Here is a 22,831-nt window from a genome sequence, read left to right as displayed (position 1 = left end):
CCATCATTATGATGCCATGGCTCTAGATACTATACATTTAGACAGAAACGCAGTATAAACAGGCATTGCGTCACCTTGAAATTGACATTTTTATTCAGAGAATTGCAGGGGAAGAGTACAATACCTTTTCATTGTGCAGCTTCGTTGCCCTGCGCGCTTGTTCGTTGAGCTGTAGATCCACTCGGGTGTCCCCAAAAGTTTTCAAAAGCACCATTGTTTGTAAGTGCCCAGCCGTACTTTGGCGTCTCGTTGCTGCCTTGGTTAGACAACTCAGGTTTGCAAAGCCAGTGTGGCTCCAAACACCAAATTGATCACTTGCAAATAATAGGCATTCCCAGCAGTACAGTTTGCAGTGCTTCTCGGAGCCTGTCTTTGTAGCGTTGGCTTTGTAGCGTCGGCGTCTACCTCTCCTGACAATGTCTAACTTTTCTTGAAAAGCTTGTCTTGAGAATGGCGTTATAATTATATCCTCGACCAAATCGATATCTTCTCCTTCCGCCATTGTGGGTTGAAAAAACAGTTTAGTAGTACGCAAATTAATTCGTTGATCAATTTCAGTTTCCTAGTTCTGAGACCTGCCCATATAGGACCTGCCTCTCAATATTGGTAATCCAATCAAAAGATGTGCAGGCACTACGCCTGCTAGCTGGCTCCTGTGCAACACTGGAGCCAGCCAGCAGGCGTTCAATAGCCAACTCTAAAGCTGATTGGTTGACACTAAATTTTAATTTCCATTCACTTTAAGCTACAAGTGCCCGCACTGTTGATTCTGAAGGCCTGAGGGCAGATTTTAGACCCCTGGCAACACATGATGGCTGAATATGATTGGATAAAATATCTAACATAAAGACCAGCCCTCCAAATCTCAACCTGGGGCTGGAAGCAGTGCAACCAAGAGGAACGCTATGAAATGAAGAGTGTAACTCTTATTCTGGGGAATAATTTAATACATATTTGTGGGAAAATATATTTAAAAAATATATATATTCTGATGATGTTTAGGCCAGCAGAGAAGGCCTTGTTGGCCCTGACGGCCCCACCACTGCTCTAACCTGTACGGGGGATTGGCGTATATTCCCGGATAAACTTCTCTGCGTCCAAAACCGAGGAGAGCCAAATCTTCTCACCGGAAGGAGGGGTAATTCTTAGTCCTGCAGGGAAGAGCAAGGCTGGGCGAAGATGGAGTCTGTAGCCGGCGCGGTGCGTTGCCACATCCGGCGTATAATCCTCATAGACATGAAATGGGTGCCCTTTTTTTGACAGGTTACCCCTCATTCAGTTGCCCCTTGCATCCTTCAATAGCTTGGCGAAGAAGTTGGTGGAGCGAGAGCCCGCCTCCACCCCCTCTGCCAGACCAACAACACAAAGGTTATTACGTCTGGATCGGCTCTCCAGGTCGACCACTTTCACAGAAAGCCTCTGCACACTATCCTGCAATGACGTGCATAGCTTCTCTACCTCGTCGATCCTACCATCGTTGAATTCAGAAGCTTTCTCAAGGTCCACAATGCTCTGACCCTGCGAAGTGACCGTTCGAATGATGCTCTCGATTATGGTGTCCAGTTCATCAATAGTAGCCTGAAGATCCTCAGCTATAGCAACACGTAGCTCCCCCAAAGCCCGGGTAAGTTCTGTAAGTGTCACGTTGTTGCAGGTGCCTCCCGTCATGTCTGTCTCATTGTTTAGTGGGGAGTAGGCCTCTGCTGTGGATTTATTGTCCTTTGGTCGCTTATTACTCGGCATTTTCACATAGAAAGTTACAATCTTGTATTAGAAAGAAACGTTTGTTGTAAAAAGTGTCATAAAGTAGGTAAATTAGACTATTTCGCAAAATAAGTTGCAGGAGCCTCTCACACACAGCCGTTCACTCCAACATGCTAGCTCCGCCCCTTGGATCCCATTTTTACATGTAAGTTACTCCATCTCAAAATGTTTGAGTACATTGACCTATTTTACTGCGGTATATTGGTTGCATCCCAAATTGCACCATATTCTCTACACATTGCACTACTTTAGGTCGTGATCAAAAGTAGTGCACTAAATAGGGAATAGGGTGCCATTTGGGAGCAGATGATAACTCACCAGGAAGATCTCTATAGCTCCCAGTATGTACATGGCAGCAGCGAAGGTTGTTCCCAGGTAGAAACAGATTCCTACAGCCCCCCCAAACTCAGCACCCAGGGAACGAGAGATCATGAAGTACGCCCCTCCGGCTACAACAGAGAGCAGAACAGAGTTAACATGGATGAAACTGGTCAGAATAGACTGATGGTGTGATCATTTGTTAGTCATGTCATAAAAAATGATATTATCTTCTTAATGTCATGTTTATGTAACTGTTACAACTAAAGTATTTTAAGTGTAAAATGTAAGTTTGGATTCTCAGTCTTCAAAGCTTGTACTGTACCCTCACCTGGGACAACACCATTTGTAGCTATGGCACTCATGGATATGGCAGTGAGCATTGTCTGTCAAACAGGAGAGAATATGAACACCATCAAATAAGGCCAGTCAGTCTTTATGAGAGAGTTCTGGATGTTTTATGTTGAGCCCATCAACCAATACACTCTGCTCTTTATCCACATAATAAACACACTTAGCAATAGAGGCACCACTTGTCATTGGACAACTGAACAGAATTCATCAATCATGTTGGAAAGGTTGAGACATAAACCACAAATATATTACATGTCCTTTGGAGTAAACAGCAGGATGTGGAAACTGCTGTGGGTTCTAATCAGGCTGGTAATGTTAACTGGCTGGCCGGTGACCCAGTTTTAACAGGGGGTTTGGCAAGTGGACAAGAACAGTATCTTCTAACATTGCCAGACAGTGTGTGTGTGTGTGTGTGTGTGTGTGTGTGCGTGCGTGCGTGTGTGTATGCATGTTAGTATTTGCCCCCTTCCTGAGTTCTTATTTTTTTGCACATTTGTCACACATAAATTGGTCAGATCATCAAACAATTTTTAATATTACACAAAGATAACCCAAGTAAACACAAAATTCAGTTTAAGTGATAGCTTTTTTCCCTTAATAAATACAATTATCTGAACCTTCGTGGCCCTATGTGACAGAGTATTTGCCCCCTTGTTAAATCATGAATTTACTGTGGTTAATCACATTTTTTGGAAAGCTGAGTTCAATTTCACTAGCCACACCCAGGCCTGATTACTGCCAGACCTGTTGAATCAAGAAATCACTTAAATAGAACCTGTCTGACAAAGTGAAGCAGGCCAAAATATCTCAAAAAGCAAGACATCATGCCGCGATCCAAAGAAATTCAGGAACAGATGAGAAACAAAGTAATTAACATCTATCAGTCTGGAAAGGGTTATAAAGCCATTTCTAAAGCTTTGCGACTCCAGCAAACCACGGTGAGAGACATTATCCACAAATGGAGAAAATTTGGAACCATGGTGAACCTTCCCAGGAGTGGCCGGCCTACCAAAATTACCCCAAGAGCGCAGTGACGACTCATCCAAGAGGTCACAAAAGAACCCACAACAACATATAAAGAACTGCAGGCCTCGCTTGTCTCAGTTAAGGTCAGTGTGCATGACTCAACCATAAGAAAGAGACTGGGCAAACATGGCATCCATGGCAGAGTTCCAAGGAGAAAACCACTGCTGACCAAAAAGAACATAAAGGCTCATCTCACTTTTGGCAAAAAACATCTTGAAGATCCCCAAGACTTTTGGGAAAATATTCTGTCGACTGACGAGACAAGGTGAACTTTTTGGAAGGTTACATCTGGCGTAAAAGTAACACAGCATTTCAGAAAAAAAACATCATACCAATAGTCAAATATGGTGGTGGTAGTGTGATAGTCTGGGGCTGCTTTGCTGCTTCTGGACCTGGAAGACTTGCTGTGATAGATGGAACTATGAATTCTGCTCTCTAGCAAAAAATCCTGAAGGAGAATGTCTGGCCATCAGTTCATGACCTCAAGCTGAAGCGCACTTAGGTTCTGCAGCAGGACAATGATCCAAAACACACCAGCAAGTCCACCTCTGAATGGCTTAAAAAAAAAGATAAAGGTTTTGGAGTGGCCTCGTCAAAGTCCGGACTTGAATCCAATTGAGGTGCTGTGTTGTGACCTTAAAAAGGCAGATCATGCTCTAAAACCCTCCAATGTGGCCGAATTAAAACAATTCTGCAAAGAAGAGTGGGCCAAAATTCCTCCACAGCGACGTGAAAGACTCATGGCCAGTTATCGCAAACGTGTGATTGCAGTTGTTGCTGCTGAGGTTGGCACAACCAGTTATTAGGTTTAGGGGGCAATTGCTTTTCCAAATAAGTCCATGAAGGTTCGGATAGCTTTTTTTCCCTTAATAAATAAAAACATCAATTAAAAACTGCATTTTGTGTTTACTTGGGTTATCTTTGTGTAATATTTAAATTTGTTTGATGATCTGAAACATTTATGTGTGACAAATGTGCAAAAAAAATGAGAAATCAGGAAGGGGGCAAATGCTTTTTCACAGCACTGTGTGTGTGTGTGTGTACTAACACATGAGCAGCACATGAGGACGATGAGGAATGACTGGACGATGCCGGCTGTGCCCACGATCCACGTTAGACGAAGGAACAGGATGACACCAAAGATGTTCTGTAGACAGGGCAGGTAGACTCCCATCAGGGTACCCATGTTGGGGGACTGCAGAGAGAGAGAGAGAGGGAGATTGAGTGAGAGAGAGAAAAAACAACAACATTTAAAAAAAGAACCAAACATACATAGTGACAGAAATAAGACAGGAAACAGATATGAGCGATTTGGTTGTCAAGATAACTATGACTGTACTACTGTAGTTTTCCATATTTGTGTGAGTAGTGTGTTTCAATGTCTATGTTTTTATGTGTGTTTCTGAATATGGTATGAAGCACAGATAGACCCACAGGAAATAGCTAATTGATCAGGTAAGATATTGATCAACTCTCACCAGGGGGCCCACAGGGCAGAGCCTGTAACAAACAGGCTCCAACACAACCCAAAGCACACGCATGCAAGCTCAGATCCAAACATGTGCAGAGACAGAGGGGTAGAGAGAGAGAGAGACTAAAGCCTGTTTAAAACTCAAAAGAAGAGAAAGAGAGGTGGTGTTTGTGACTTCTGACCTTTGGGGCCTTCCTGCGTGACGTCTCTGTGTTCTCGGCCTCCTCGTGCTCCCTGGCCCCCTGGGTAATGTTGGTGTAGTTGACCAGCCGGCTGAGGAGGGACGACACCTTGGGACGGATGTCCAACTCCTCCTGCAGGAAAGCAGAACAGGGAACAGTTAGAGCTGGATGGGTACCTGATGTGTCTGAGGGGTGTAATAGCCTACAGTGAAATGGTATTATAGTGCAGTGTAAAGATCTGAATTTGTATAGGTTGAAGTAGGAGTGGTGTTCTATATAGTGATCGATCAATCTTGGCAGTTGAGATTAGCAAATATTGATGTTTTGTATAATCATGTCATGTATTAGTATCAGAGTCACTGTGAGCCACTTAAAATAACTGTCCAGTGAACATCTCACTTTTAAAAGTCCATATTCTGTTAACTCACACCCAAATAATGTTGTTGACTCATCCTATACTCCTATCTGTGGCCAAATCATAATTTGGAGAACAAACACCCACCAACATTCCAACACAAAAAAGCAGTCAACATATTTAATTACAATATTTTTGGAAGGAAAACTTTTCACTCAAATTGTAATTAATTATAGGTCATATTTCCTAGAAATCTGGAAACACTGGACTGTTACTTTAAAGACAGACCTCAAACAAGGCCAGGTTCCTGTCATAGAAATCAGTCTTCCTGTCAGCATCTGCACTGCTGAGGAAAGGACTATCCTCCTTGTGATTTCCATGGCCTGAAAAAAGGGATAGAAGAAGAGAAATAAAACATTTATAAAGTAGACAAGGATAACATTTTCAACCTGTACCTTGGTAAGATAAACAGGGGTCATTATAAAGTATGAAATGTGATAATGAGAGTCAGTTTGTGATCAGTTCCCATTCATGCATGCCGGTGCTCTATTGTAAAACAGCAGTCTGTTTGTTTTCATCTCAACCAACACGTTGCAATATAAAAACATGATGCTAACTGTGACGAATCTCCAAGTTAGTTCCCACAGTCTGCCTACAACCTACAGTATGACATCACTGTCTGTCTCAGTCTCCCACTCCCACGTTCAAAGTCATCAATCCCGGCAGCTGCTATGTGAGGTATACTGTAACCAGAGACCTGCATCCTACACTATTATACTGCTTTTAATGTCTTTAGCATATCAGGCACAGAGACAATAGGAAGGAATTCACTCAAACCCTCTATTGCAAAATGTTTCAGCCCATCATTGCTGATCAAGATTGTGAGTGACTTCTCTTGCATCACCAGTAAGCAAAGCATCACCCAAAGATACATTCATATCCAAACATCATCCAGGACAAAACTAAAATCAATTAAATAGAGCAGAGACGACAAAAAAGTTGCTTAGTAATTTCTCTCTGGTTTAAACTCTGTTCTCTGTTACCCTTGATACATCAAGCTGAGGCAGGATATGAGCCTGGGGCTACTGGCAGTGCACACAGCATCTGTGTGAATATGATAATACACGACACACAAACCAATCTATTTCTAGAAATTAGGATCCTGACCTTTGGATCATCAGAGAACATGACAAGTGGTCGAGTCTCTTCAAACAATATTTGCTTGCAGCACAAATCCAACCGGTTACATTACTAACATCCTGAGCCACAGACAATTACCCGACTGCCGTACCCTATAAGTAGGGCTGAACACGAGACACAAAATGCTAACTTCTCTCCGGCATCTATTCTAAAACTAGACCCATGCTGGTTCAGTGGTGCCAAGCTTCTCTACTTACCTGTCTCCGGCACCACAGTGTTCAGTACCTCAGTGCTGCTGAGGGTGACCATGCTGCCACAGTGTGTGCAGAGAGCAGTGTACTGTGATCTCTGGCTCGGGACATAGTCAGGCGCCATTCAGAACACACTGTCACACAGGGCAAACTGTCACTCACTGAGGGGCATGGGCCAGAACACACAGTGTGAGGCTGCATACACACACACACACACACACACACACACACACACACACACACACACACACACACACACACACACACACACACACACACACACACACACACACACACACACACACACACACACACACACACACACACCGGAGGGGGAGTGCACACACAGGAGCGAGTACACACAAGCAAGCACGCAGGCACAAATACATATACACTGTGGGTTGTAGAGCAGAGGCCAGAGCAAACACACAGTAAGCATAAGAAGATCTTAAAGTATTTCACAACTACGTACAGCACATTGATATTACAGTTTTTTACAATCACTTTGGAACTAATTTCAGAACCTTGATGTCATCTTTCAAAACTCTAGACACAAAATTCACAACCAATGATCAAAAGGCAAATTTTTCAAAACAAACTCTTTTTACAATTGCTTGGATACAATACACATAAAGCTAACATAATTTGTTCATTGAACTTAAATCACCTGTTCAAAATGACACAACTTAACATCAAAGTATTACCATTTCAAAATGCAATTCACACATTACATCTGAGATGACTGTATTTATTTCATTACAATGATCTAACTATCAATTGATACAACTGCTCAAAATGATAAGTAACTGTTGCATTACTCTTAATGCATAGTTTTATGGAAACTGACAAACAATATTCCATGTTTAGATCATGAAAGTTCCAGGATAACGAGATCCATTGACACCAATTACCGTAGAATATGAACCAATTGGACTACATTATCTATGGATGTAATATTTCATCATCATTCTTTATCAGACACTATTTCTGTGGTCCCATGTACCACTTTACCAGACCACGTTTTCAGATTTGACATTACTGTACACTCACCAGCCACTTTATTAGGTACACCTATGTCATACTTTTGCCTCCACAACAGCCTGAATTATTCACAGTGTTGTATGTTAAGAGATGCCCTTCTGCACACCACTGTTTTAATCAGCTGTTATTTGAGCATTTGTGGCCTTTCTGTTAGCTTGAATGAGTCTGGACATTCTCCTCTGATCTCTCTCATTAACAAGGTGGTTTTGCCCACAGAACTGCCGCTCACTGAATGTGTTTTGTTTATCGCACCACTCTAGAGACTGTAGTGCATAAAAATCCCAGGAAGGCAGCTGTTTCTGAGATGCTGGAATCACCATGTGTGGCATCAACAATCATACCACGGTCAAAGTTGCTTAGATTACGCATCTTGCCCGTTCTAATGTTTGGCCGAACAACATCTACAGCTCTCTACTCTATATACTCTATATATTGAGTTGCAGGCAGCCACATGATTCGCTGTTCGAATGTAACCGTCTTTGATGAGCTAAATCAGGTCTGTAGAGCTGATGGCAAGACCTATGTCATTGTGTGGGATAATGTCAGGTTCCACCATGCTCAGAATGGTGCAAGCATGGTTTCAGGCCCAACCACAATCTGCCACCCTGTACTTACCCTCATACTCTCCTTTCCTTAATCCGATTGAGGAATCTTTCTCCACATGGAGGTGGAAGGTATATGATAGGCGCCCTCCCGAACAAGCCACCCTTCTCCAGGCCATGGATGATGCATGCAATGACATTACGGCAGACCAGTGTCAGGCCTAGCATAATGAAACATGTATCACATATTTTGTACTACAATATTTAATGATTGTATGAACAACGACACAGTGAAACTATCGGTATCTTGTGTGTGGGTGATCTAAATGAATGTTCCTATGGTATTTCATGATAAATGAGTTATTTAAACCAATGATTCTGCAAGTGCAAGGTTTCTTTAACGATATGAATGCACAATGCAATGTTTTGAACATTGGACAGCCTGTGTTACAAGTGATGACCGTTTTGAGTTTTGTGTCTAGAGTTTTGAAAAAGGACCACAAGGTTCTGAAATTAGTGCCAAAGTGACTGTTAAAAACTGTACTATGGGCCATGATGGGCTTGTCATTGGATGCTAACAACGCATAATGGCAACTCAAAATGATATGCTGTGAAACATTTAGAAAATATGTCCCACTTAATAATCACTAATGATGAGGGAGTCAACTCCTTGTACCATTTCTGAGATTAGATGGGAATAAGTGTGTAAAGACCAAACACTCACTCACTAGTCTGATGTCATTGAAAAGGGGCAGTGAAAGAGACAAGATCAAATCAATTCAAATACTGTCCTCTAGTGTCAGTTTGCTGCTAGTGCCATGTGAGAACATTGTAATACAGGAAGGATGTCACTGTGTTTGTGTTTACATTGCAATGTACATGCCATCATAGCGTCAGTTCTAAATAATGACCGAAGGATGCTGAACTTGTAAAACAACATATAATCCTTTATCTCTGTCTGTACTGTTCGCTCATATGTTTCCAAATGTCGCTCTCTCTACCACAACACCCTCCCCATGTCGGTCTTATTAAAAGGATGGCGGGTATGGGGACGGGGTGCCGTTTGTAAAGTTGAATGGTCCGGAGGGGGTTCTCCTGACCTGACATTTGATGTCTAATTAAAACAGATTAAAGATGAACAGAACTGTTATGAACGACTCACAGAGAGCCCTGAGTTCCACTGCGCTGAAAAGAACAGCACACAGGGATTTACAACGACAGGTCCCAACAAGTCAACGAACAAACGGTGCCTCCACAAAAATGCCTCTGAGCCACTGGATCAAAGGACTGCCAACAAAGTGAGACAGACTGCCAACCCTGCCGAGCGTCCCGCCTCCTCCTGCTGTACTGAACAGTCCCCTCTGTCTGAACGCCTTGTTACTATTAGACAAGTCAGCACATTACTGGCAGCACTCACTTTAGCTTTTTACAGAGAGAAATAACATGACTACCCAAGTTTCCAAAGCTATCCAGACATATAATGAAGTTGTTTCATATGTGCTTGACTGAAGAGGTCTTTGAACTAGGCCTATTACTGGAAGTGTCAACATATCACTGGTGTACTGAAGTTACAGGCCAACTTACATCAGCAGAATGCATTTTGGAAGATCATATAATTCTTTACTCTGTTTCTAGTTCCATCAGCTTCTTTCTTTGTCTTTTTACATTAAATACAAAGCAGAGACTATTAGCCAAGGTATTAACAAATACTATATTTGCAGATTAATTTTAAGCGTCAAACACACCAGTAAAATTATCACATATTTGGTTGCCATATTTTTAATATGGTCCCATTGAAACAAAGAAAACAGGAAAAGGAAAGTCCAAATGGTCTCGTAAGCACTAAGGTGGGGCATTAATTGAGGTTGTGTCTTTTTCTGTAAAGGCCTATGATCAGTGCTGCTGTGTGCCACCGTAAAAACAACCACTAAGACAGAAGTATTCCTGACCTGTTACCTACCTGTCAATCCATAAACAATCAATAGAAGAGCAGTGTCCACCTAATGGAAACACAGGCTGTATCTGCTTGATTATCTTCTCCCTGATAGATATGGAGTTCTCTAAAATACACCCTTCTCCCTGGATTTAAATATACAATGAACCAATACCCTAGACTAGAGTCTGACTGACACAGAACTATACCCTAGACTAGTCTGACTGACACAGAACTATACCCTAGACTAGAGTCTGACTGACACAGAACTATACCCTAGACTAGTCTGACTGACACAGAACTATACCCTAGACTAGTCTGACTGACACAGAACTATACCCTAGACTAGAGTCTGACTGACACAGAACTATACTCTAGACTAGTCTGACTGACACAGAACTATACCCTAGACTAGTCTGACTGACACAGAACTATACCCTAGACTAGTCTGACTGACACAGAACTATACCCTAGACTAGTCTGACTGACACAGAACTATACCCTAGACTAGAGTCTGACTGACACAGAACTATACCCTAGACTAGTCTGACTGACACAGAACTATACCCTAGACTAGAGTCTGACTGACACAGAACTATACTCTAGACTAGTCTGACTGACACAGAACTATACCCTAGACTAGTCTGACTGACACAGAACTATACCCTAGACTAGAGTCTGACTGACACAGAACTATACCCTAGACTAGTCTGACTGACACAGAACTATAACCTAGACTAGAGTCTGACTGACACAGAACTATACCCTAGACTAGAGTCTGACTGACACAGAACTATACCCTAGACTAGTCTGACTGACACAGAACTATACCCTAGACTAGAGTCTGACTGACACAGAACTATACCCTAGACTAGTCTGACTCACAGAACTGACTGTCTGACTGACAGAACTATACCCTAGACTAGAGTCTGACTGACACAGAACTATACCCTAGACTAGTCTGACTGACACAGAACTATACCCTAGACTAGTCTGACTGACACAGAACTATACCCTAGAATAGTCTGACTGACACAGAACTATACCCTAGACTAGTCTGACTGACACAGAACTATACCCTAGACTAGTCTGACTGACACAGAACTATACCCTAGACTAGTCTGACTGACACAGAACTATACCCTAGACTAGTCTGACTGACACAGAACTATACCTAGTCTGACTGACTAGACTCTGACTGACACAGAACTATACCCTAGACTAGAGTCTGACTGACACAGAACTATACCCTAGACTAGTCTGACTGACACAGAACTATAACCTAGACTAGAGTCTGACTGACACAGAACTATACCCTAGACTGGAGTCTGACTGACACAGAACTATAACCTAGACTAGTCTGACTGACACAGAACTATACCCTAGACTAGTCTGACTGACACAGAACTATACCCTAGACTAGTCTGACTGACACAGAACTATACCCTAGACTAGTCTGACTGACACAGAACTATACCCTAGAATAGTCTGACTGACACAGAACTATACCCTAGACTAGTCTGACTGACACAGAACTATACCCTAGACTAGAGTCTGACTGACACAGAACTATACCCTAGACTAGTCTGACTGACACAGAACTATACCCTAGACTAGAGTCTGACTGACACAGAACTATACTCTAGACTAGTCTGACTGACACAGAACTATACCCTAGACTAGTCTGACTGACACAGAACTATACCCTAGACTAGAGTCTGACTGACACAGAACTATACCCTAGACTAGTCTGACTGACACAGAACTATAACCTAGACTAGAGTCTGACTGACACAGAACTATACCCTAGACTGGAGTCTGACTGACACAGAACTATAACCTAGACTAGTCTGACTGACACAGAACTATACCCTAGACTAGTCTGACTGACACAGAACTATACTCTAGACTAGAGTCTGACTGACACAGAACTATACCCTAGACTAGTCTGACTGACACAGAACTATACCCTAGACTAGTCTGACTGTCACCGAAATATATCCTAGACTAGTCTGACTGACACAGAACTATACCCTAGACTAGAGTCTGACAGAAACAGAATTATATCCTAGACTAGTCTGACTGACACAGAACTATATTCTAGACTAGTCTGACTGACACAGAACTATACCCTACACTTGTCTGACTGACACAGAACTATAACTTAGACTAGAGTCTGACTGACACAGAACTATAACCTAGACTAGTCTGACTGACACAGAACTATAACCTAGACTAGTCTGACTGACACAGAACTATACCCTAGACTAGTCTGACTGACACAGAACTATAACCTAGACTAGAGTCTGACTGACACAGAACTATAACCTAGACTAGTCTGACTGACACAGAACTATAACCTAGACTAGAGTCTGACTGACACAGAACTATACCCTAGACTAGTCTGACTGACACAGAACTATAACCTAGACTAGTCTGACTGACACAGAACTATACTCTAGACTAGTCTGACTGACACAGAACTATACCCTAGACTAGTCTGACTGACACAGAACTATACCCTAGACTAGAGTCTGACTGACACAAAACTATACCCTCGACTAGTCTGACTGACACAGAACTATAACCTAGACTAGTCTGACTGACACAGAACTATACCCTAGACTAGAGTCTGACTGACACAGAACTATATCCTAGACTAGTCTGACTGACACAGAACTATACTCTAGACTAGTCTGACTGACACAGAACTATACTCTAGACTAGAGTCTGACTGACACAGAACTATACCCTAGACTAGTCTGACTGACACAGAACTATACCCTAGACTAGTCTGACTGACACGGAATTATATCCTAGACTAGTCTGACTGACACAGAACTATATTCTAGACTAGTCTGACTGACACAGAACTATACCCTACACTTGTCTGACTGACACAGAACTATAACTTAGACTAGAGTCTGACTGACACAGAACTATAACCTAGACTAGTCTGACTGACACAGAACTATACCCTAGACTAGAGTCTGACAGAAACAGAATTATATCCTAGACTAGAGTCTGACTGACACAGAACTATATCCTAGACTAGTCTGACTAACACAGAACTATACCCGAGACTAGAGTCTGACTGACAGAGAACCATACCCTAGACTAGAGTCTGACTGACACAGTACTATATCCTAGACTAGTCTGACTGACACAGAACTATACCCGAGACTAGAATCTGACTGACAGAGAACTATACCCTCGACTAGTCTGACTGACACAGAACTATAACCTAGACTAGTCTGACTGACACAGAACTATACTCTAGACTAGTCTGACTGACACAGAACTATACTCTAGACTAGTCTGACTGACACAGAACTATACCCTAGACTAGTCTGACTGACACAGAACTATACCCTAGACTAGTGTCTGACTGACACAAAACTATACCCTCGACTAGTCTGACTGACACAGAACTATAACCTAGACTAGAGTCTGACTGACACAGAACTATAACCTAGACTAGTCTGACTGACACAGAACTATAACCTAGACTAGAGTCTGACTGACACAGAACTATAACCTACAAGAGTCTGACTGAGACAGAACTATACCCTAGACAAGTTTGACTGACACAGAACTATACTCTAGACTAGTCTGACTGACACAGAACTATACTCTAGAAAAGTCTGACTTACACAGAACTATACCCTAGACTAGTCTGACTGACACAGAACTATACCCTAGACTAGAGTCTGACTGACACAGAACTATACCCTCGACTAGTCTGACTGACACAGAACTATAACCTAGACTAGTCTGACTGACACAGAACTATACTCTAGACTAGTCTGACTGACACAGAACTATACACTAGACTAGTCTGACTGACACAGAACTATACCCTAGACTAGAGTCTGACTGACACAGAACTATACCCTAGACTAGAGTCTGACTGACACAAAACTATACCCTCGACTAGTCTGACTGACACAGAACTATAACCTAGACTAGTCTGACTGACACAGAACTATACCCTAGACTAGAGTCTGACTGACACAGAACTATATCCTAGACTAGTCTGACTGACACAGAACTATACCCGAGACTAGAGTCTGACTGACAGAGAACTATACCCTAGACTAGAGTCTGACTGACACAGAACTATATCCTAGACTAGTCTGACTAACACAGAACTATACCCGAGACTAGAGTCTGACTGACAGAGAACCATACCCTAGACTAGAGTCTGACTGACACAGTACTATATCCTAGACTAGTCTGACTGACACAGAACTATACCCGAGACTAGAGTCTGACTGACAGAGAACTATACCCTCGACTAGTCTGACTGACAGAGAACTATACCCTCGACTAGTCTGACTGACACAGAACTATAACCTAGACTAGTCTGACTGACACAGAACTATACTCTAGACTAGTCTGACTGACACAGAACTATACTCTAGACTAGTCTGACTGACACAGAACTATACCCTAGACTAGTCTGACTGACACAGAACTATACCCTAGACTAGAGTCTGACTGACACAAAACTATACCCTCGACTAGTCTGACTGACACAGAACTATAACCTAGACTAGTCTGACTGACACAGAACTATACCCTAGACTAGAGTCTGACTGACACAGAACTATATCCTAGACTAGTCTGACTGACACAGAACTATACCCGAGACTAGAGTCTGACTGACAGAGAACTATACCCTAGACTCGAGTCTGACTGACACAGAACTATATCCTAGACTAGTCTGACTAACACAGAACTATACCCGAGACTAGAGTCTGACTGACAGAGAACCATACCCTAGACTAGAGTCTGACTGACACAGTACTATATCCTAGACTAGTCTGACTGACACAGAACTATACCCGAGACTAGAATCTGACTGACAGAGAACTATACCCTCGACTAGTCTGACTGACACAGAACTATAACCTAGACTAGTCTGACTGACACAGAACTATACTCTAGACTAGTCTGACTGACACAGAACTATACTCTAGACTAGTCTGACTGACACAGAACTATACCCTAGACTAGTCTGACTGACACAGAACTATACCCTAGACTAGTGTCTGACTGACACAAAACTATACCCTCGACTAGTCTGACTGACACAGAACTATAACCTAGACTAGAGTCTGACTGACACAGAACTATAACCTAGACTAGTCTGACTGACACAGAACTATAACCTAGACTAGAGTCTGACTGACACAGAACTATAACCTAGACAAGAGTCTGACTGAGACAGAACTATACCCTAGACAAGTTTGACTGACACAGAACTATACTCTAGAAAAGTCTGACTTACACAGAACTATACCCTCGACTAGTCTGACTGACACAGAACTATAACCTAGACTAGTCTGACTGACACAGAACTATACCCTAGACTAGTCTGACTGACACAGAACTATAACCTAGACTAGTCTGACTGACACAGAACTATAACCTAGACTAGTCTGACTGACACAGAACTATACTCTAGACTAGTCTGACTGACACAGAACTATACACTAGACTAGTCTGACTGACACAGAACTATACCCTAGACTAGAGTCTGACTGACACAGAACTATACCCTAGACTAGAGTCTGACTGACACAAAACTATACCCTCGACTAGTCTGACTGACACAGAACTATAACCTAGACTAGTCTGACTGACACAGAACTATACCCTAGACTAGAGTCTGACTGACACAGAACTATATCCTAGACTAGTCTGACTGACACAGAACTATAACCTAGACTAGAGTCTGACTGACACAGAACTATAACCTAGACTAGTCTGACTGACACAGAACTATAACCTAGACTAGAGTCTGACTGACACAGAACTATAACCTAGACAAGAGTCTGACTGAGACAGAACTATACCCTAGACAAGTTTGACTGACACAGAACTATACTCTAGAAAAGTCTGACTTACACAGAACTATACCCTCGACTAGTCTGACTGACACAGAACTATAACCTAGACTAGTCTGACTGACACAGAACTATACTCTAGACTAGTCTGACTGACACAGAACTATACACTAGACTAGTCTGACTGACACAGAACTATACCCTAGACTAGAGTCTGACTGACACAGAACTATACCCAAGACTAGAGTCTGACTGACACAAAACTATACCTGACACAGAACTATACCCTAGACTAGTCTGACTGACACAGAACTATACCCTAGACTAGTCTGACTGACACAGAACTATACCCTAGACTAGTCTGACTGACACAGAACTATATCCTAGACTAGTCTGACTGACACAGAACTATACCCGAGACTAGAGTCTGACTGACAGAGAACTATACCCTAGACTAGAGTCTGACTGACACAGAACTATATCCTAGACTAGTCTGACTAACACAGAACTATACCCTGAGACTGAGTCTGACTGACAGAGAACCATACCCTAGACTAGAGTCTGACTGACACAGTACTATATCCTAGACTAGTCTGACTGACACAGAACTAACCCGAGACTAGAATCTGACTGACAGACTATACCCTCTGACTGACACAGAACTATAACCTAGACTAGTCTGACTGACACAGAACTATACTCTAGACTAGTCTGACTGACACAGAACTATACTCTAGACTAGTCTGACTGACACAGAACTATACCCTAGACTAGTCTGACTGACACAGAACTATACCCTAGACTAGTGTCTGACTGACACAAAACTATACCCTCGACTAGTCTGACTGACACAGAACTATAACCTAGACTAGAGTCTGACTGACACAGAACTATAACCTAGACTAGTCTGACTGACACAGAACTATAACCTAGACTAGAGTCTGACTGACACAGAACTATAACCTAGACAAGAGTCTGACTGAGACAGAACTATACCCTAGACAAGTTTGACTGACACAGAACTATACTCTAGACTAGTCTGACTGACACAGAACTATACTCTAGAAAAGTCTGACTTACACAGAACTATACCCTAGACTAGTCTGACTGACACAGAACTATACCCTAGACTAGAGTCTGACTGACACAGAACTATACCCTCGACTAGTCTGACTGACACAGAACTATAACCTAGACTAGTCTGACTGACACAGAACTATACTCTAGACTAGTCTGACTGACACAGAACTATACACTAGACTAGTCTGACTGACACAGAACTATACCCTAGACTAGAGTCTGACTGACACAGAACTATACCCTAGACTAGAGTCTGACTGACACAAAACTATACCCTCGACTAGTCTGACTGACACAGAACTATAACCTAGACTAGTCTGACTGACACAGAACTATACCCTAGACTAGAGTCTGACTGACACAGAACTATATCCTAGACTAGTCTGACTGACACAGAACTATACCCGAGACTAGAGTCTGACTGACAGAGAACTATACCCTAGACTAGAGTCTGACTGACACAGAACTATATCCTAGACTAGTCTGACTAACACAGAACTATACCCGAGACTAGAGTCTGACTGACAGAGAACCATACCCTAGACTAGAGTCTGACTGACACAGAATATCCTAGACTAGTCTGACTGACACAGAACTATACCCGAGACTAGAGTCTGACTGACAGAGAACTATACCCTCGACTAGTCTGACTGACAGAGAACTATACCCTCGACTAGTCTGACTGACACAGAACTATAACCTAGACTAGTCTGACTGACACAGAACTATACTCTAGACTAGTCTGACTGACACAGAACTATACTCTAGACTAGTCTGACTGACACAGAACTATACCCTAGACTAGTCTGACTGACACAGAACTATACCCTAGACTAGAGTCTGACTGACACAAAACTATACCCTCGACTAGTCTGACTGACACAGAACTATAACCTAGACTAGAGTCTGACTGACACAGAACTATAACCTAGACTAGTCTGACTGACACAGAACTATAACCTAGACTAGAGTCTGACTGACACATAACTATAACCTAGACAAGAGTCTGACTGAGACAGAACTATACCCTAGACAAGTTTGACTGACACAGAACTACACTCTAGACTAGTCTGACTGACACAGAACTATACTCTAGAAAAGTCTGACTTACACAGAACTATACCCTAGACTAGTCTGACTGACACAGAACTATACCCTAGACTAGAGTCTGACTGACACAGAACTATACCCTAGACTAGTCTGACTGACACAGAACTATAACCTAGACTAGTCTGACTGACACAGAACTATACTCTAGACTAGTCTGACTGACACAGAACTATACACTAGACTAGTCTGACTGACACAGAACTATACCCTAGACTAGAGTCTGACTGACACAGAACTATACCCTAGACTAGAGTCTGACTGACACAAAACTATACCCTCGACTAGTCTGACTGACACAGAACTATAACCTAGACTAGTCTGACTGACACAGAACTATACCCTAGACTAGTCTGACTGACACAGAACTATATCCTAGACTAGTCTGACTGACACAGAACTATACCCTAGACTAGTCTGACTGACACAGAACTATACCCTAGACTAGAGTCTGACTGACACAGAACTATATCCTAGACTAGTCTGACTAACACAGAACTATACCCGAGACTAGAGTCTGACTGACAGAGAACTATACCCTAGACTAGAGTCTGACTGACACAGAACTATATCCTAGACTAGTCTGACTGACACAGAACTATACCCTAGACTAGTCTGACTGACACAGAACTATACCCTAGACTAGTCTGACTGACACAGAACTATACCCTAGACTAGTCTGACTGACACAGAACTATATCCTAGACTAGTCTGACTGACACAGAACTATACTCTAGACTAGTCTGACTGACACAGAACTATACAGACTAGTCTGACTGACACAGAACTATATCCTAGACTAGTCTGACTGACACAGAACTATACCCTAGACTAGAGTCTGACTGACACAAAACTATACCCTAGACTAGTCTGACTGACACAGAACTATAACCTAGACTAGACTGACACAGAACTATAACCTAGACTAGTCTGACTGACACAGAACTATAACCTATACTAGAGTCTGACTGACACAGAACTATAACCTAGACAAGAGTCTGACTGACACAGAACTATACCCTCCTAGACAAGTTTGACTGACACAGAACTATACTCTAGACTAGTCTGACTGACACAGAACTATACTCTAGACTAGTCTGACTGACACAGAACTATACCCTAGACTAGTCTGACTGACACAGAACTATACCCTAGACCAGAGTCTGACTGACAGAGAACTATACCCTACTAGTCTGACTGACACAGAACTATAACCTAGACTAGTCTGACTGACACAGAACTATACCCTAGACTGACACAGAACTATACACTAGACTGACACAGAACTATACTGACTGACACAGAACTATACCCTAGACTAGAGTCTGACTGACACAGAACTATACCCTAGACTAGAGTCTGACTGACACAGAACTGATGACACCTAGACTAGACTAGTCTGACTGACACAGAACTATACCCTAGACTAGAGTCTGACTGACACAGAACTATATCCCAGACTAGTCTGACTGACACAGAACTATACCCGAGACTAGAGTCTGACTGACAGAGAACTATATCCTAGACTAGTCTGACTGACACAGAACTATACTCTAGACTAGTCTGACTGACACAGAACTATACCCTAGACTAGTCTGACTGACACAGAACTATACCCTAGACTAGTGTCTGACTGACACAAAACTATACCCTCGACTAGTCTGACTGACACAGAACTATAACCTAGACTAGAGTCTGACTGACACAGAACTATAACCTAGACTAGTCTGACTGACACAGAACTATAACCTAGACTAGAGTCTGACTGACACAGAACTATAACCTAGACAAGAGTCTGACTGAGACAGAACTATACCCTAGACAAGTTTGACTGACACAGAACTATACTCTAGAAAAGTCTGACTTACACAGAACTATACCCTAGACTAGAGTCTGACTGACACAGAACTATACCCTCGACTAGTCTGACTGACACAGAACTAGACTGACACAGAACTATAACCTAGACTAGTCTGACTGACACAGAACTATAACCTAGACTAGTCTGACTGACACAGAACTATACTCTAGACTAGTCTGACTGACACAGAACTATACACTAGACTAGTCTGACTGACACAGAACTATACCCTAGACTAGAGTCTGACTGACACAGAACTATACCCTAGACTAGAGTCTGACTGACACAGTCTGACTGACACAAAACTATACCCTAGACTAGTCTGACTGACACAGAACTATAACCTAGACTAGTCTGACTGACACAGAACTATACCCTAGACTAGTCTGACTGACACAGAACTATACCCTAGACTAGTCTGACTGACACAGAACTATAACCTAGACTAGAGTCTGACTGACACAGAACTATAACCTAGACTAGTCTGACTGACACAGAACTATAACCTAGACTAGAGTCTGACTGACACAGAACTATAACCTAGACAAGAGTCTGACTGACACAGAACTATACCCTAGACAAGTTTGACTGACACAGAACTATACTCTAGACTAAGTCTGACTGACACAGAACTATACCCTAGACTAGTCTGACTGACTGACACAGAACTATATCCTAGACTAGTCTGACTGACACAGAACTATACTCTAGACTAGTCTGACTGACACAGAACTATACCCTAGACTAGTCTGACTGACACAGAACTATACCCTAGACTAGAGTCTGACTGACACAGAACTATACCCTAGACTAGAGTCTGACTGACACAGAACTATACCCTAGACTAGTCTGACTGACACAGAACTATAACCTAGACTAGTCTGACTGACACAGAACTATACCCTAGACTAGAGTCTGACTGACACAGAACTATATCCTAGACTAGTCTGACTGACACAGAACTATATCCTAGACTAGTCTGACTGACACAGAACTATACCCTAGACTAGAGTCTGACTGACACAGAACTATATCCTAGACTAGTCTGACTGACACAGAACTATACCCTAGACTAGAGTCTGACTGACAGAGAACCATACCCTAGACTAGAGTCTGACTGACAGTACTATATCCTAGACTGAGTCTGACTGACACAGAACTATACCCTAGACTAGAGTCTGACTGACACAGAACTATATCCTAGACTAGTCTGACTGACACAGAACTATACCCTAGACTAGTCTGACTGACACAGAACTATACTCTAGACTAGTCTGACTGACACAGAACTATATCCTAGACTAGTCAGACTGACACAGAACTATACCCTAGACTAGTCTGACTGACACAGAACTATACCCTAGACTAGTCTGACTGACACAGAACTATACCCTAGACTAGTCTGACTGACACAGAACTATAACCTAGACTAGTCTGACTGACACAGAACTATAACCTAGACTAGTCTGACTGACACAGAACTATAACCTAGACTAGAGTCTGACTGACACAGAACTATAACCGAGACTAGAGACTGACTGACAAAGAACTATACCCTAGACTAGTTTGACTGACACAGAACTATACTGACTAGACTAGTCTGACTGACACAGAACTATACTCTGAGAAAAGTCTGACTTACACACAGAACTATACCCTAGACTAGTCTGACTGACACAGAACTATACCCTAGACTAGAGTCTGACTGACACAGAACTATACCCTAGACTAGTCTGACTGACACAGAACTATAACCTAGACTAGTCTGACTGACACAGAACTATACTCTAGACTGAGAACTCTAGACTAGTCTGACTGACACAGAACTATACCCTAGACTAGAGTCTGACTGACACAGAACTATACCCTAGACTAGAGTCTGACTGACACAGAACTATACCCTAGACTAGTCTGACTGACACAGAACTATAACCTAGACTAGTCTGACTGACACAGAACTATACCCTAGACTAGAGTCTGACTGACACAGAACTATATCCTAGACTAGTCTGACTGACACAGAACTATACCCTAGACTAGAGTCTGACTGACACAGAACTATACCCTAGACTAGTCTGACTGACACAGAACTATATCCTAGACTAGTCTGACTGACACAGAACTATACCCTAGACTAGAGTCTGACTGGAGAACTATATACCTGACTAGACTAGAGTCTGACTGACACAGAACTATACCCTAGACTAGTCTGACTGACACAGAACTATAACCGAGACTAGAGACTGACTGACAAAGAACTATACCCTAGACTAGTTTGACTGACACAGAACTATACCCTAGACTAGTCTGACTGACACAGAACTATAACCTAGACTAGTCTGACTGACACAGAACTATACCCTAGACTAGTCTGACTGATATACCTAGACTAGTCTGACTGACACAGAACTATACCCTAGACTAGTCTGACTGACACAGAACTATCTGACTGACACAGAACTATACCCTAGACTAGTCTGACTGACACAGAACTATAACCTAACTAGAGTCTGACTGACACAGAACTATAACCTAGACTAGTCTGACTGACACA

The 22,831-nt window shown here is 42.3% G+C and overlaps 1 protein-coding gene across 1 annotated transcript in view; it reads right to left on the bottom strand.

The window, feature by feature from the left end:
• LOC135551275 (solute carrier family 12 member 4-like) overlaps positions 1-22,831 on the bottom strand; it is a 67,614-nt gene that overhangs the window by 26,510 nt on the left and 18,273 nt on the right. The window contains 5 exon segments of the mRNA XM_064982547.1: positions 2,083-2,213; positions 2,414-2,468; positions 4,511-4,657; positions 5,116-5,247; positions 5,759-5,853. Coding sequence (XP_064838619.1) covers positions 2,083-2,213; positions 2,414-2,468; positions 4,511-4,657; positions 5,116-5,247; positions 5,759-5,853 — 560 coding nt within the window.

Source organism: Oncorhynchus masou, chromosome 1, assembly GCF_036934945.1.
Source record: "Oncorhynchus masou masou isolate Uvic2021 chromosome 1, UVic_Omas_1.1, whole genome shotgun sequence".
Lineage (NCBI taxonomy): Eukaryota > Metazoa > Chordata > Actinopteri > Salmoniformes > Salmonidae > Oncorhynchus > Oncorhynchus masou.
This window is presented reverse-complemented; position numbering and strand designations above follow the sequence as displayed.